Genomic DNA, 15703 nt, shown 5'->3' with positions numbered 1-15703 from the left:
GGGGGGAGCCGATGGAGGTCCGCAGGTCGCTGCCTTGCCTCCGCTGTCGGCGCCATTGACCACGCGGCAAGAAGACGCCATCTTGGGCGTGGCAGGAGAAGAACGGCGGGAAGCCGCCATCTTGCGCTCTCCGCGGCGAGAGGCCGCCATCTTGAACACGCGGCGATGCGACGCCACAATTATGTTATTTTCGATTCACAACCTCAATCAGAAAATCTTGGGAGATGCCTCAAAATCAGTTCTCGTGATTTCGAAGCGGTCCGAAGACGAACGTTTTTAGCGGCTGAACATGGCACTTTACGGCCTGTTGCTATATCCCAGCACCCAGCCTGACCATAGGCTGCTCCGTAATCTAAAGGCAGTTTTGTGTCATGCCCTAGACCTGGTCGGACAGTTCCTGAATGATTTCGGAATCATTTATCGGCAGACGGTGGCATCAAAAGATTACGACTGATGTCATGACCGCACGTCCGAATGGGAAAGCAGCTGCTGAATCTAAGAGCAACTTCTGATGGAGAATTATGTAACTTCACTCAAGGGGCAATAACTACATCATCAGTTTGGGCTTCATATTTACCTGGTGGCTCTCCAGCAGCAGCTCAGTCAGCGGAAACAGCAACAGCGACGGCGCTGTAATGTTCCTTCTGGTGGAGCGTCAGAAATGGCTACAGTGTCTGTTCGAGCTTCATCACCAGTTGGTCGAGTCGGCAGTTTGATCAACGGCTTCAGCATCTGCATGGGCTTCATCGTCAATTGGAGAATTGGCTGGTCGACCAACGGCAACTGCGCTTGCACAAACAAAGTTTCCATTTATGAGGACAAGTGTGTTATGCTGCACCGGTGTACTGCCACGTATGTCCAAATTATAGCTTAACGTAGTGGGCTTATTGTCATCACGTGGGAAATTATAGTAGCAGCCAAATAATGATCTAAACGCGTGACGTTGATTACTAAATGTGTAGGGAAACCCCGAAGAAAATCCATGCAACCAACATGGAGAGAAAGAGAGAAAAAACGTGATTCCAAATAAACAACAGGCATCGGCAGGATCCGGGATCGAATCCTAACCTCCTGCATATCGGGCGATGGAAATAACATCTCCTCACAACCGCGAGAACTTCTTAACATGGCGATGCTTCCGAACATTAGTCGTTCTCATGTCACGATGGTGACATTGATGGCGATTCATGGTGATATTGGTTATTGATGGTGATATTGATAATTGATGGTGACTGATAGTGATATTGATGATTAGTGGTGATTTTAATCATATCTACAATCTCCTGCGTGTCCCTGAATGCAGGAAAAACTGTGGCAATGAAGATCAACATCGTACTTCTCGCAGTCACATCCATTGTGATTGCGAGCTATCTACTCCATATGTACACGTAGGTCAAATCCAAAGTTTCACCATAATGGCTCTGTGCCTATCCATATAAATATATATATACAGGGGGTTTGATACAGGAAATGTCAACACACATAGGGTTATTCTTATGCAGGGTGGGCCAAAAGTCAAGACACATAGCGTTTTTATTATACAGTGGTCCTATATTATATCATAATAACAATTTGGACCATTGGATGGATTTCGATTTAAAGCTTTCGTGACTGCAGGGATTCATCGTATTGGTTCTTTCGGTAAAGTCACGTAGAAGGGAAGTAATAAAATAATAAAAATAAAACATAATAAAATAATTCTCACGACGTTTCGGCCACAACGCAAGCAGCCGTCCTCAGGTGAAAACCAGGTCTGTCGGGGAGACAGCGTCTGAATGAAACAGCACACGAGCTTGGAGCACATATATAAGCTGGGTGGGGAGGGGGGGAAAGGGCGCTTCGACAAAAGAATTTGCATATCAAGAGGAATTTAGCATATTTATTGGAAATGCAGGAATGTGATTAGTACTACATATGCCCGTGCATTATGCATTATGCACGGGCATATGTAGTACTAATCACATTCCTGCGTTTCCAATAAATATGCTAAATTCCTCTTGATATGCAAATTCTTTTGTCGAAGCGCCCTTTCCCCCCCTCCCCACCCAGCTTATATATGTGCTCCAAGCTCGTGTGCTGTTTCATTCAGACGCTGTCTCCCCGACAGACCTGGTTTTCACCTGAGGACGGCTGCTTGCGTTGTGGCCGAAACGTCGTGAGAATTATTTTATTATGTTTTATTTTTATTATTTTATTACTTCCCTTCTACGTGACTTTACCGAAAGAACCAAGAAGACCATTGGATGGGTTACACACGATTGGAAGAATAGCCTGGTGGTCCCCCTCTTTAAGAAGGGGGACCGCACAGAAAGGAACACTACAGGGGCATCACCCTCCTCAGGTGTGTCGGGAAAGGTTCTGCTAAGGATTATTCAACACTGCCTTTCCAAGCAGGCTGCAGAGAGGCTTGCGAAGCCTCAATTTGGTTTTAAGCTTGGGCAGTCCTGCACAAATGCCATATTTTCTATTAATCTACTAAAGCGGCGATGTAGGGAATTCCAACTGGACCTACATCTCTGCTTTATTGACCTGGTCAAGGCCGATGATACCATCAATAGGCCTGAGCTCTGGGTTGTTCACAATCATCATGGACCTTTATGTTGGTGGGCAGACCCAGGTTAAACCGTGTGGCTGGGAGTCGGAGCCATTTCCCTGTTCACCTTGGCATGCGACAGGGATGTCCTCTGGCACCCACATTATTTAACATCCTTTTCTATCACGTAGTTTGTGAAGACTTCTACGGCTGTACCGGTGGAATATCCATCTGGTACAGATACAATGGGAGGCTGATCGATGCCCGCGTATGGTCAAGGGATGGCTTCCCTATTGGTCAACCGCATTATGTATTTTGATGATCTGGTAATTACTGCTCACTCAGGAGTTGGAGGTGTTGCTGCTGAACCTGGAATGTGCCACTAAGAGGTGGGGCCTTACCAAATCTAAGCACCTGCCTGGGCATTTTGTGCCAACAAGCACTCCACCCCTTCAACTTCCTATTGGTGATTGGGCAATTGTGGAGAGAGTGGAGAGTTTTCCATGCCTGGGTAGTGTGCTCATGACCAGCTCCGGTTTGACAGCAGAGGTCTCACTCCGAATTAGTCGAGCAGCATTATATTTTCATCGGCTGCGTAACGCTGTGTGGAAGCAACTTGGTGTGTCGTTCCAGTCGAAGCTTCAGCTCTTCTCGGCCACGGTCATGCCCTCTATTATCTACACTTGCGAAACGTGGACCCCCCTAATGGAACATCTTCACCGGTTAGAAACATATAGGCTGGCCTGCCTATGATCTATCCTGGGTTTAACCAGGCTGGATTGTGTGAGCTCACAAATCCTTTAAAGATCTGGACAAAGTCTCATTAGTGAGCTCCTCCGGCAGGTAAGGCAGCGTTTGGGTCATGTAGCCTGCATTCCCAGCCACTGCATGCCTAAACAGCTTTTGTTTGGCTGGATAGACGGTGCTAAACGGGCAGTGCACGGGCTAGAGAAGAGATGGAGTGATGTGGTACAAGAGGATGTGGAGCTGAGTGGACTTGCTGATGACTGGTAACAGCGGTGTCAAGATCAGCATGTGACAGAGGCAAATGAAGGATGCTATGGGGCAGTTGGAGGCAGTCACACTCAAGTGGAGCGGCGGGTGGCTAAAAACACAGCCAGTTCGCACAGTAGAGGACACAGGTTGTGTATCAGCCAGTTATCTCAATCAGTCTACCCATAGCACTTGGGTCTGTGCTGTGAACTCCTGCTAGCGGGCGTTCTGATACTTCACGTGGCCTTATCGTGCCCATAGCCTGGCAAAAGCGCCGTGGTGACGCCGCTTAATGGTGAATGGCGGTTGTTGTTTTTGGTGGTGGAGATGGCTCTGACCAAACAACCTGTTGAGGCTATACGGGGGATGGTTGTTTTCACGTTGAGGGAAGCGGGGGAGCAGAAATCACTATTCTACTAGGAACCCGAGAGAGACCCGAGTTCAATTCCTGCTTATGACCACCATCACCACTAACACCAGTGACAGATAATTGTATCCGACTTGGCCCCAGGTCTACCCTAGATTGACTCAACTTCAAATGTGTAACCTGGTAGAGTGGTGTGTAAAGGTCGCCACCCAGCAGTCTATTAAGGGCTACACGGGGAATATTTGTCTTTCGTAGGGGTAGTATTAGCGATAGAAGAATAACAACGAGGCGACTGCTCTCTTCACAGTCACCGTACCAATGTACAGACTGTGACGGTGTGGGGAGCTTCCATCCTGTGGAATGGCACTTTTGACCAATCATACGTGGACCGGCTGTACGCGAGGCGTGAGGTCACAGTGGGCATCACCGTGTTCGCCATTGGACGGTAGGGGAGCTCAAATACAACCGCCAACACCACCACAACCATCACAACCACCACAACTACCACAACCTCCACCAAACCACCAACACAATCACCATAACCAACTCCATCACCACCACCATCACCATCTCTATCACCACCTCCATCACCACCTCCAGCACCACGCTCACTTCCACCACCAACAACTTCACCACCACCGCTCTCGTAGACAGAGAGGAAGACTCAGAGAGAGAGAGAGACAGTGTCGTCCTCTGAGTCATCCACTCCCTGTCTCTCTCCGAGTGGTTCTCTCGTTCTGTCTCTGCTTTCTTTGAGAGAAAAGAAAGAGACAGAGTGAGAGAATACCGAGCGGCGTTGGTGCTTTGCGAGTTGACACCACTCCAGCGATTTTCGTACAATTTTACGGCTCCATGCCTTGAACCCATCGACACCACGTGTGCACCCTCACACACTCACACTTGTGCCGCAGCTACCTGGACCTGTTGCTGAAAAACTTCGTGGATTCGGCCGAGCTGCACTTCTTCGTCGGCTACAGCGTGACCTACTACGTCGTGACAGACCAACCATCGCGTATACCCAACCTCTTGCTAGCACCCAAGAGAATGCTCGTTCCTGTCAAGGTCAGTTCACAACCCCTCCTCTCCACAGAGGTGGCCAGGTCCTCCCTAACGCAACCCACCCCCACCCCAAATCGTAATTCCCTGTCCCCTACTCACAGACGTCAATCCCTGCACTTAATCAATCACGAGATATTGTCTTCTCACCATCAACTAGAGAGCCATTAGACTCACAGTGACTCAGTCTCACAACGAGACCCATCGACTCACACAGTGAGCCATAGACTCACACAAAGACTGTTAATAGGCAATCAGACACACTTTTCAGATGAAATGGTGCTGTGGTGCAGAGAAGTTATCTTCCTTTCCTGACCCTGACAGCTATATATTTGAAGTTTTGCATGTTCTCCCTGTGATCGGTTCTCCGGGTTTTCCCTCAATATTTAGAAACATGCATTTTGATTATTTAGATTATTTTGCGGCAATACTTGTGTAGTGTACTAATTCACAGACACTCGTAGGAGGTGTTGTATGTCGGATTATGAAATTTTGATACAAATAATAAATTAATGAAGATTGGGAAAAATGCGTAAATCGCGGAAATTATGACAATCATGGAGATAATCGTATTAATTTTTGCGAATGCTTGTGATTATGTTAATGTGGGCAGTTATGATAATTTGGCTTAGCTTCGTTATCCAAAGTTGTATCAATCGGGATAAAACAATTATCTTTGATTAACATTTATTTATTATCTTAGTGTGTTTATGTTATGTTAGGTCTCCAAATGCATATCTCAACGCAGGATACAGTTCTTATAAATAAGGGGTACGCATGGACTTGGAAAGAAACACTCAAACACTTCTATGTTAAGCAATTTTAATTCTAAACAAAAATATGACACTCTAATATGCGAACTCTCATGCTCGGAATTATCCATGGTACCATCGGGGACATTTCTTTCAACGAAAGGCAAATAGGAAATTATTATATCCCGAAGGCAAAAGCATACGTCAATAGATTCGTCGGCAAGATTACATTTTTTTAACTAAATGTTTGAAACACTGGTGTGTGAGTGTGTGCGTGTGTTCTTTGTGGGAGAGCGTATTCTGGGCTCCGCTTTAATTAATTCTTAAGCGAGATTCTATGACAAAGGAACAGGTTTGACACAATATTCTCTCTCTGTAAACGTGTAGATTCGTGATGAGGATTTCAAGAGTTTTAGTTTGCATCGACGAATCTATTGGTCGTTTATGCGATAAGAGAAAACGAAATAAAAGGAAAAAAAAGAAACGCCTAATACACTTATAACCGACGGATTCTTAATCACTCGATGGGCCACGATTCCTCACGGCCAGCTGGTGTTCATACTTTATAATTAGTATTCTTATGATTGTCTAGGGTCGGTCCCATTGTGTGGGAGAGGTGGATTGTCTCTTAGATAAATTCTTGCATGAGCCCTGGGGATGTAGATGTGTGCGTGTGTGATTACTTCCTTGGGTTTGTGAGTGGGGGAGGGGATACGAACGGCTTGGAGTTTCCTCTCGCACGTGCGGGGTTGCAGCGAGCCGCGACTTTCTCCCTCCGCTGGAGATGAGCGGCGTCGGCCCGATGCTGTCCGTGGAGAGGCTCGGTCGCTGGGTGGCGCCCGGTGGGGCTTGGCGGCGCTTGGCGCTGGCACCCGTACTCTGTAGCGCTGGTGGCGCGGCGGTGCTCGTTCACTCGTGCGCTGGTGGCTGGCACCTTTGTGCTCGGGCACTGGACAACGCGGCTGTGTGCGCTCGCCGGTTTGGAGTGCTCTGGCGATGAACGATGCTCTCGTTCGTTGCTGGGTTGACGTTGGGTTGACGTTGGGTGTCTTCGCTTGCTCGAGAATGATAACTGAAATCTCCGTCAGTTTCACTCGCACCTCGGCGGCTCGGTGTAGCGATTCTTCTTCGGTGGTGCAGACCTCGGCTTGGCTTAGCACGTCGCTACTCAGCGAGCATCGCCATTCTGGGTGATGAGAGAGCTCCTCCGTTGGAGGTGATGAGATGAGATGATGATTAGCTGAACCCCGGTGATGAGCTGAGCTCCGATGAGCTCCGATGATCTGAGTTGAGATGATCGTGTCTGGGTATATATCTAGAAAAACTACTCTGCTTCCGAGCCTGGCTTCAAAGGGCCGGAACCATAATTTTTGTTCGCGTGTGTGTGTGGACACAGCTGCGTGTGTGTCCGTGTGTGTGTTTATTGGAATAATACACTTCTTCAAGCGACGCAGCCGTTCGCTCAGCCTTCGTAATAATTAACATGGAAAGAGGCGGGGGGGGGGGGGGTCTTCCACGCGAAACGGTGTCACAGATGAGTCATCAGACTAAAACAAGACTGACGATTCGCGTTCGCACCGAGAATTATATAATCCCTTCCCATTCTGTTTCTGTTAACAAGTACATTTTGCTTTGATTTTGCTTGGTGTGGAAAACAAGGGGGGGGCGGCTTTCCCGCGGGCTCTTCGCCAACAAAGGACTTTGCTCCAGATGGCCCCCACCTTCCCTCGCTCTGGGCGTTACCTTTGTCTCACACAACGTTTAAGTTTTTCGTTTTCTGTTTGGAAGTTAAAATGAGACTCACTTTACTTCTTATAGTATTATTGTAAGTGATTCAAGGTATGTTGTAGCCGTGTTCACAGTATTTCCATCGTGGTTTGATTTCTTTATGGGGAGATGTTATCCTTAGTGTGCAAATCTTGCTATCCGTGCCACGGGAAGACAAAGGCGGTCGGGGGCTCCCTGTCCACAGAGCACTCTAATCCTGCACCCCGGCTTGTGCCGTCTGGTCTTCAATTGGAGTGATAATAAATAATGTTCCCCCATTCTTTGTCGCTAAGTTTCGGATTTTCGTTATTAGAGGGAACATGAAAAGTTAATCAAAGTGAAGCCTGTGTCCTCTCTCGTCGGGGGGGGGGGGGGGATATGCGTGTGTGTTTCCTTTTATGACCGACTCTTCCGTTGGAGGGGGGTATGCGTGTGTGTGTGTTCTTTATTCTTATTGAGACATCTGTTGAATTTCCTTTCTCAAGCCGTCCCTTCGTCGGTGGACACAGATTCCCAACTTGCAATAAAACTTATTATGAGGGCCATTTCCCTGCTCTGGTGTGCTCGCTGCGCTGTCCCGATGCTTCGGGAAGACAAAGGCGGCTGTGAGGCTGCCTTCCTATGGAGTATGTTACATATTGGTTAGGTATGACCGACTTATTTCGCTCTTAACTCCTCTAGATGACCCTTGTATACTATTAGTAATAATAATGTTTATACTTGTTTTTGGTTTGTTTAGAATTATTATTACTACGTGTTTTCATAGGGTTTATTAACCTTTGTTTCACTGCCTGCATCCTGGGCCTGCGCTGCCCGTTCTCGAGTCATTACTATTATCTGATGCCGGGGTTAGGTAATTCGCTTTGGCCTAGGAACGATCCTGACTGCCATATTACCATCATTATTTTCCAACCAGAACATCGGTATTGAATTAACAAATGAGGACTCACGACCCCCTGGTGCAGACTAAAGTCTGCTTTTTAATTGGAGTGAGGGTGAGGAAAGATAATGTTTGCTTAATCTTTGTCGCTAAGTTTGTAACTTTGTTTAACTAATATGACTCAAAACCAGTCTGTTTGCTTTCCCTGTTGCCAATTTTTGAACTTTTAATCGTGGTATTTAGGGAGCTAAAAAAATTATATATGTCTCGTGACGCCTACTGCCTGTATTGTGTGGGGGCCTTTTGAAGTGGAGGTCATTGTTTTAACCCCATTTGCAAATTCCCCCCCCCCCTCTCTCTCTGTGTGTGTATGGGGAGGGGTTTATTATCCTTTATGGTTCATCTCCTGCCCTCTGGCCTTTTGATGCGAGCGTGACTGCTGCTGTTCGAAAAAGAAAAAGGGAGGGGGGGGGTCGTTGTTTGCGCTTCCGAGTGACTGAACCCAAAAATTATTGGCCGAATTATTCTTAATATTAATTCTGGAAAAAGGGGCATACATAGAGGTACTCTCTCTCTTTTATTACAGCCTTCCCAGCGTTAGGGGATAATCACACACCGCGTCGGGACAGCCAACATGCTGCCAGACCCAGTTCCACTCCAGATCGCAGCAACCCCGACTGAGTCAGAGCTCGCCTTTTTCCTGAACAGCATGGCCAGGCTCTGCCCTCGGCCCCACACCCCTCTGGATCCCCCAGAGGGCTCAGTGCCTTGCCCACAGGTGCAACTGGTAGAACGGCTGTTACTCCTAATTCTCTTGTCTACCAATCTCCCAGCGGCACTCGCTACAGTGCTACAGTGACTAATTCCCTGTCACTACATCACCCCCCTCCCCATCCCCTATGAAAAAAAGAACCCAGCCGTCCCCACGTAGCAGGACAAACACCGCAATATCCACGCAATATTCGCAATGCATGTCAACAATCCAGCCCCCAAAATAACAGCAAGCCAACGACGAGTAGGGGTGGTCATCTGCACCGAACCGATTAGGAACGGGTCCTTGTCGCAGGTCCCTCGTATGGGCCTGGCATGGGGCCCCCAGGGACCCCGGGGGTGACTTGCAGCTGGCTCAATGGGCGTGGTCCCCACCGGGATGAAGGTGGAGGAGAGGAAAAAGCAGGCGGCGGTTGTACCGTCCACCCCGGTCCGCCTGTGGGCGGCACCGCCGGCAGTTCCATGGGCGTTAAGCCCTGGGATCCTGCGGATGGAAGAACAGTCTCTTAGATGTGCGACCTCCGTAACCGTACATCCATCCCCGTTCGAAACATCACACACACGGCCATCAGATGGTGGAGTTGAATTTCCCTCATAAGGTGGAAAATAGGGTTTCAGTCGTGACGGGTGCACATACCAATGCCTGCAACCAACCTGGATCCGTACACACTGCGGTCACCTAACCTCAATTACCTACACCCTGCCATGGCCTATGTAATTTAGGAGATGTTGCCTACAGATACCTGGAGGAAATGCAATCATTCCCTCTCCCCAGGTTTCCACGATTTCCGATTCCTTAAGCCCAGCCACTTTTTCATTTGCAGCCTGCCATTTGGCTGAATTTCCCTGGGACGCCTCCCACGCTTCCATCAACCGCTTTAGGGTGAGGCTCATCAGTCCCAGCACAGCGACTCTCTTTTTGCTTGGCTCAATATTAAACTGGGCTTCCATGGGGGGGGGGGTTGCATTCTCTCATGTACATCAATAACAATGGAAATAATCCAGTAGAGGCATGAGGAGCCATCCTATAGGCCGCAAGATCTCCTGGAACATGTAGGTCCCAATCGGCCTGTACCTTGTTAACCTGTTGGCAAAACATGGTCGTAAATGTCCTATGTAAACGCTCTACCATCCCGTCAGTCTGAGGATGATAGGGCGAGGTTTGACTTTTCTTCGTACCTCTTTCAATAATGTTCCGGAGCCCGCTTATCCAATACATAACCATGCAGGAACGCGTCCATATTGGACGCCGCCGACTGATCCGGTAGGGCCAGGCCGCGACTGATCCAGTAGGGCCATGCCACCGGCCACCGTGACAGGTACTCTATCCCTACCAGCAATAATTTATTTCCCCCGGAGTTGTATAAAATGGCCTGAGGATGTCGAAGGCAACATGCTCGTTCACACGGGACACCCCAATTGACTACAGCGGTGGTCGGGTCAGTCTCACCAGGAGCTTCTGGCGGGCACAAGCTACACAATCCTTGAGCACATTGTGAATGTTCTCTGCCATCCTGGGCCCAAATAAGTCCCGCTTAAATGTAGACAACGTTGTTTGCACCCGAGGTGCATCAATCGCACATGGGCAGCTCTCATTTCTCTACCCCGCAGAGCAGTTGGCACCACGATACAGTACCGCTGTACCTCCGTTCCCCAGTGCATAAGTAGCCCATCTCGGAGGACCACGGGTGACATACCCCCTGGACCCTTCCTATCGCTTGGTGCATCAACACGGTGCCGTAACTTTAGTAAGGAGGCGTCCTCCGCTAGGAGGCGCCCCCATTCCTCGTGCGCAAGACCAATAGTATTATCGTACGCCAGGCCTGGTACAGGTGGCAGAGCATCCACCGATGCTACGACGGCACCCGACTCCCCCGCATCTACCTGCTTACAACGGCTGGCACCCATCAAACCTGTGCACTTGTTATTCGACCATAACCGTGACAGAGCGTCCGGGTTGCAGCGGCACAACCCTTTCCCATGGGTGACTTCGAATGAATGATCTTACAAGATTTCCAACCATCCCGAGAGTTGTTGCGGACGGCTGATTGCAAAGCCGCATGATCTGTGCATACCATACCATAAACTGCCTACCGTAGAGGTACTGTTGTACAAAGTGCACAATAGCCAACAACTCGCGGCGCATAAACACAATAGTGCTTCTCTGCAGTGGACAGCACCCAGACGCGACCACGCTCTCCACCCCGCTCTCCACCTGTGACAACACGGCGCCGATCCCAGCATCACTAGCGTCCATTTCCAACGTAAACTGCAAGGATAAATCAGGGTATCAAAGGGGGTGCGTGTTCACGAGGCCGTCGCACAGTGCAACAAATGCAGCCTTCCTCCTCCTTTCCCCACCGACAACCTCTGGAGCAGCTTAGTGATCGTCGCAAACCAGGGCACGAAGCGGCAGTAATACGACACAAACCCCATAAAACTGCGGACCTCACCCACCGATGTGGGGGGGCCACGTATGCACGCAGTCTTGTCAGGGTCTGTGGCGATCCCAGACTCGCTAAAAATTTGTCCCAGGTATTGAACCGATTTTTGCAAGAGGTAACATTTCTGCGGCTTGAATTTAAAATTAGCTGCCCGCATTTTAACAAATACCGCACGCCACCGGTGCAGATGTTCCTGGAACATGCTGCCAAAGACAATCTCGTCATCCAAATAGTTCAGACATGACTCCCATTGGAGCCCCGACAGTACCAACTCCATAAGTTGCTGGAAAGTGGCCGGAGCTGAGTGAAGCCCAATCAGAAGCACGTTAAATTGAAACAGCCCTTGTGGTGTCTGGAACGCTGTTTTGGATTTTGAACTTTCTTCCAGGGGCAACTGCCAAAACCCTGACAATAGATCCAGGGTGGAGAAAAACCGCGCCCCCGACAAGGCATCCAACGAATCGTCCATCCGTGAGAGAGGATACGCGTCCGCCACAAAGACTTTAATTAATTTCCAAAAGTCCACACAGAACCGCAAACTCCCATCCTTTTTAACCAGGACAATGGGAGCACCTCACGGACTGGATATTATATTGGCGGCCACCATCTCGTCGACCGCCTGACGAACGAAGTCCTTTTCTTTTGGACTTAACCGAAATGAGTTGACAAATGGGAGCGGCGCCACCCGTATCAATCTGGTAATGCATCAGGGACGTGCGGCCAACATCAAATTTACCCTTACAAAATACATCAGAGAATTCCCGAAGCAATGCCCGCAACTCGCCCCTCTGCTCCCACGACAAATCCGGATTACCCATGCACAACGGATCCTTCCACGAGTCATACAACACCACTTCCCGTTCAACTGTGGTCACGACCCGAGTGGTTACATCATCCTTTTCTTCACAACACGCAGCCGTCGCATGGGCCAACACCGTACCCCCCTGTATGACCACGGTATCTAGCCCAGCATTCAATACTTGCAGGAAGGGCTCCTGATACCCCCTCACTATCGTTTGAGCCTCTATCAAAGTGAGCATCTGTGCACCAGGGGGACCCTAACAGTTTCACGCACAAGGGCCCGAACCACAGCATTAGCCATACACCATCCAGTAGAGGACTCCAAAAACCTCAACCTTAGCCCCGACGGTAACTCCACACAACCCTGGTCAATTAAAATCCGGAGGGGCATCCTCTTTAAAAAATCCATCCAATAAACAAGGTACTGCCAATGAAATTGAAACCAACTGGGCCCGTCCTTTCAGTATCACCAATCCATATCAATGCCTCAATTCGGCCCACAACTCCCCTGACATGCATGCCCTCTGTTCTGTTCCCGCGGCTGCCATCGCCTGTGCCAATACAGTGCCTTCCTGAATAACAATCGGCGTATGCCCGCATTAACGACTTGAATGAAAGGGTCGCTATTTGCCGACACCACAGTCAATGCCTCCACCAAGGAGGGTGTCCGCGACACCGTATTAGAGGGGGTCAACAAGACCCCTTCCGCCGGGTTCGCCAAGGGCAAGTGTTTACGCAGACGTGGCACAAACATCTGCGTGTCTGGTGGAACACGTACCGTGCGGCGAACCATAGCCTGCACAACAGCATTGATCGCGGTATACTTTATAGATGTTTTCAAAAAATTCAGATGCTGTCCCGATGGCATCTCAATACAGCCCCTATCCAGCCGAATGTTAAGGGGCATCCTGCGCAAAAAATCCACGCCTAATAAGCACGGCACGGCCAAAGTAATGGAAACCAACACAGGGCTATCCATGCGTACATCCCCTATTTGTATCATAGCAATCATGCGACCCACAATCCCGAGACTACCTTCATTGCCCGTCCACCTGCTCTAGTGGTTGGGGTGAGGCTGGCAACGATCGAAGAGTCGACAGTGAAATGAGGGTAGCCGAAGCACCCATGTCGATTACCACTCAGACCTCTACACCCTGAATAAGCGCCATAATGTCCAACGAACCCGGCATGGCACCGAACGCCCGATAAGCCAACAAACACCATTTACCATCGTCATACAACCCGTCGAGATGAGCATTTACAGGGCAGGGCAACGCGGCGCGGATGAGTGATGGGGATGGAGTGGCCATGTTCATGATGTGTCGCGACTCTCCTGTGGTTCTCGGAATGAAGATACATTGACGTCGTAGGTCGCAGGAGCTCCAGGCATACCGCCAACATGCAGCCGGCAGTTCCTGACGATGTGGCCCATCCGCCCGCAGTTGTAGCACCCACGTGAGGCGTATCCTCTTGGCGGTCCGCGCCGTGGTGGCCACCCAACCGGCGACTGACCTCCTCGCATCTCTGCACGTCGTGAACTTAAAGACCAGGGCTGCATATCCAGTGCTGCTGTCGGTGGCCGTTGAGTCCCCTTTCTCCGTCGTGCACGCCATTGCAGCTTGGCTCTTCCCTGAGGTCCAGATGCGCCACTCCAGGGCGAGCGAGTCGAGAGCTGCCCGATTCAAGGAGAAATAGGCTGCCCGTCCGAGGGCTAATAGAGCACTGCGGAACACCAAGGGTGACTCCATGGCCCCCCGCTTTCTAAGCTGGAACTTCCTTCAGATGGTCGACGGTGGTTCGAAAATAGCTGCCATCGCAGCGCAGGCTTCGGCGAGTGATGATCGATCGGTCTGGGTGATGGAGTAGAAAATGACCAGCAAGTTATCGTCGAGGGCCGTTGGCAGGGCCCACAATGCCTCGTGCTCCGACCAGTCGATAGAGCGATACACTCATTTCAAAGCGTCGATGAAATGCCGTCCAGTCACCCTCGGTCACGGAGAATGCGCAACGGAGCTGTGTGCATCGTCTGCAAAGTGGATGTTGAGTCCGACGCTCGTTGAAATACTTTTTTTTTATGTAAGACTTTGCTGTTTTTCCAGGATTTTTCTGTTGCACGTAGTCAGTTTAAGATGTTTCTTGTTCATGTTTTTGTTTTGTTGCGGTTGCACCCGAGTCAAGAGCCGCATGGCTCACAGGGTTATACCCAATAAATTAAACTGAAACTGCTCGGACAAGATCGGCGTTGTTGAAGGGACGTGAAGACCGTCGATTCCGTCGCCATCCCCGTAGACATCGTTCAGCCCGCCGCCATCAACATGTTGAACATGTATGTAACTGCTGCCAGCGTGGTCTCCAAGTGTGCAGCAACGTACAACCAACTCCGTCTCGTGCTGGCCGGAGTTTTCTCGCGCTCACCCACTTGTGCCGAGGGCAGCCGGTCCTCTGGTTCCGCTGGCTGAGCAACAGTCTCGCGAGCCGTGGTGGGAACAACCTCCTCGGCATTCTCATCATCTGAAGAGTCGACGGGTAAGTTTTCTTTTTGCCGCTTTCTTTGACATGGCTGCGTAGTTCTTTACCACTTCGACACCAAATGTAGTGGTGTTATTTTACGCGGACAAATTGTATTTCTTCTGTGTCACTTTTATACGAACAGGCTAGCCTCTCCACTGCTAGCCTGTATGGAACGTTCTGCTCGCTCCGCTCTCTCATTCTGCTAGCCTCTCCACTGCTAGCATATCACTACACACTCTGGTAGCTTCCCACCGTCCATTCTGCTAGCCTTTCCACTGCTAGCGTATTACTATACACTGCTAGCTTCTCCACTGCGAGCCTCTCACTATATACTCTGCTAGCTTCTCCACCTCAAGCCTTTCGCTATACACTCTGCTAGCTTCTCCACTGCTAGCCTCTCGCTATATACTCTGTTAGCTTATCTACTGCTAGCCTTCCACTATATACTATGCTAGCCTCTCTACTGCTAGTCTTCGCGCACTCACACTTAGAATTCCGCTAGCCTCTCTATTGCTAGCCTGTCTACCCTCGCCTCTCCAACCTCGCCCTTACCTCTGTAGGGCTGTTACGGGAGGGCTGTAAGTGCATACGATCCAATGGGTAACAAACACAGTGGGCGGAGTTACGGGAGTACACGGGGGGGGTGCCCGCAGCGACGTCCGCATCAGGCAGCCTGGGGGGTTGTGATCCTGATGGGGGGTATAAAGGGGGAGGACAAAGAGAGCTCGGGGCTCAGTCTGGGAACGAAGGAGGAAGAGTGAAGATCCTCTAGCTAGAGCCCTGGACTCCCCTCGACGCCGCCCTTGTCAGGGCTGCAGAGGAGCGAGC

General features: G+C 49.9%; 1 protein-coding gene across 1 annotated transcript in view; it reads left to right on the top strand.

The window, feature by feature from the left end:
• Window positions 1–1317: 1317 nt before the first annotated feature.
• LOC144933217 (N-acetyllactosaminide alpha-1,3-galactosyltransferase-like) overlaps window positions 1318–15703 on the top strand; it is a 41233-nt gene continuing 26847 nt past the window's right edge. The window contains exons 1-3 of the mRNA XM_078857878.1: window positions 1318–1388; window positions 4201–4338; window positions 4805–4955. Of these exons, the coding sequence (XP_078714004.1) occupies window positions 1318–1388; window positions 4201–4338; window positions 4805–4955 (360 nt within the window). The remainder of the gene's footprint in view (window positions 1389–4200; window positions 4339–4804; window positions 4956–15703) is intronic.

The sequence above is a fragment of the Lampetra fluviatilis genome, chromosome 6 (assembly GCF_964198595.1).
Source record: "Lampetra fluviatilis chromosome 6, kcLamFluv1.1, whole genome shotgun sequence".
Taxonomy (NCBI): Eukaryota; Metazoa; Chordata; class Hyperoartia; order Petromyzontiformes; family Petromyzontidae; genus Lampetra; species Lampetra fluviatilis.
The sequence above is the reverse complement of the archived record's forward strand: the minus strand, read 5'-3'. Positions and strand labels throughout refer to the sequence as shown.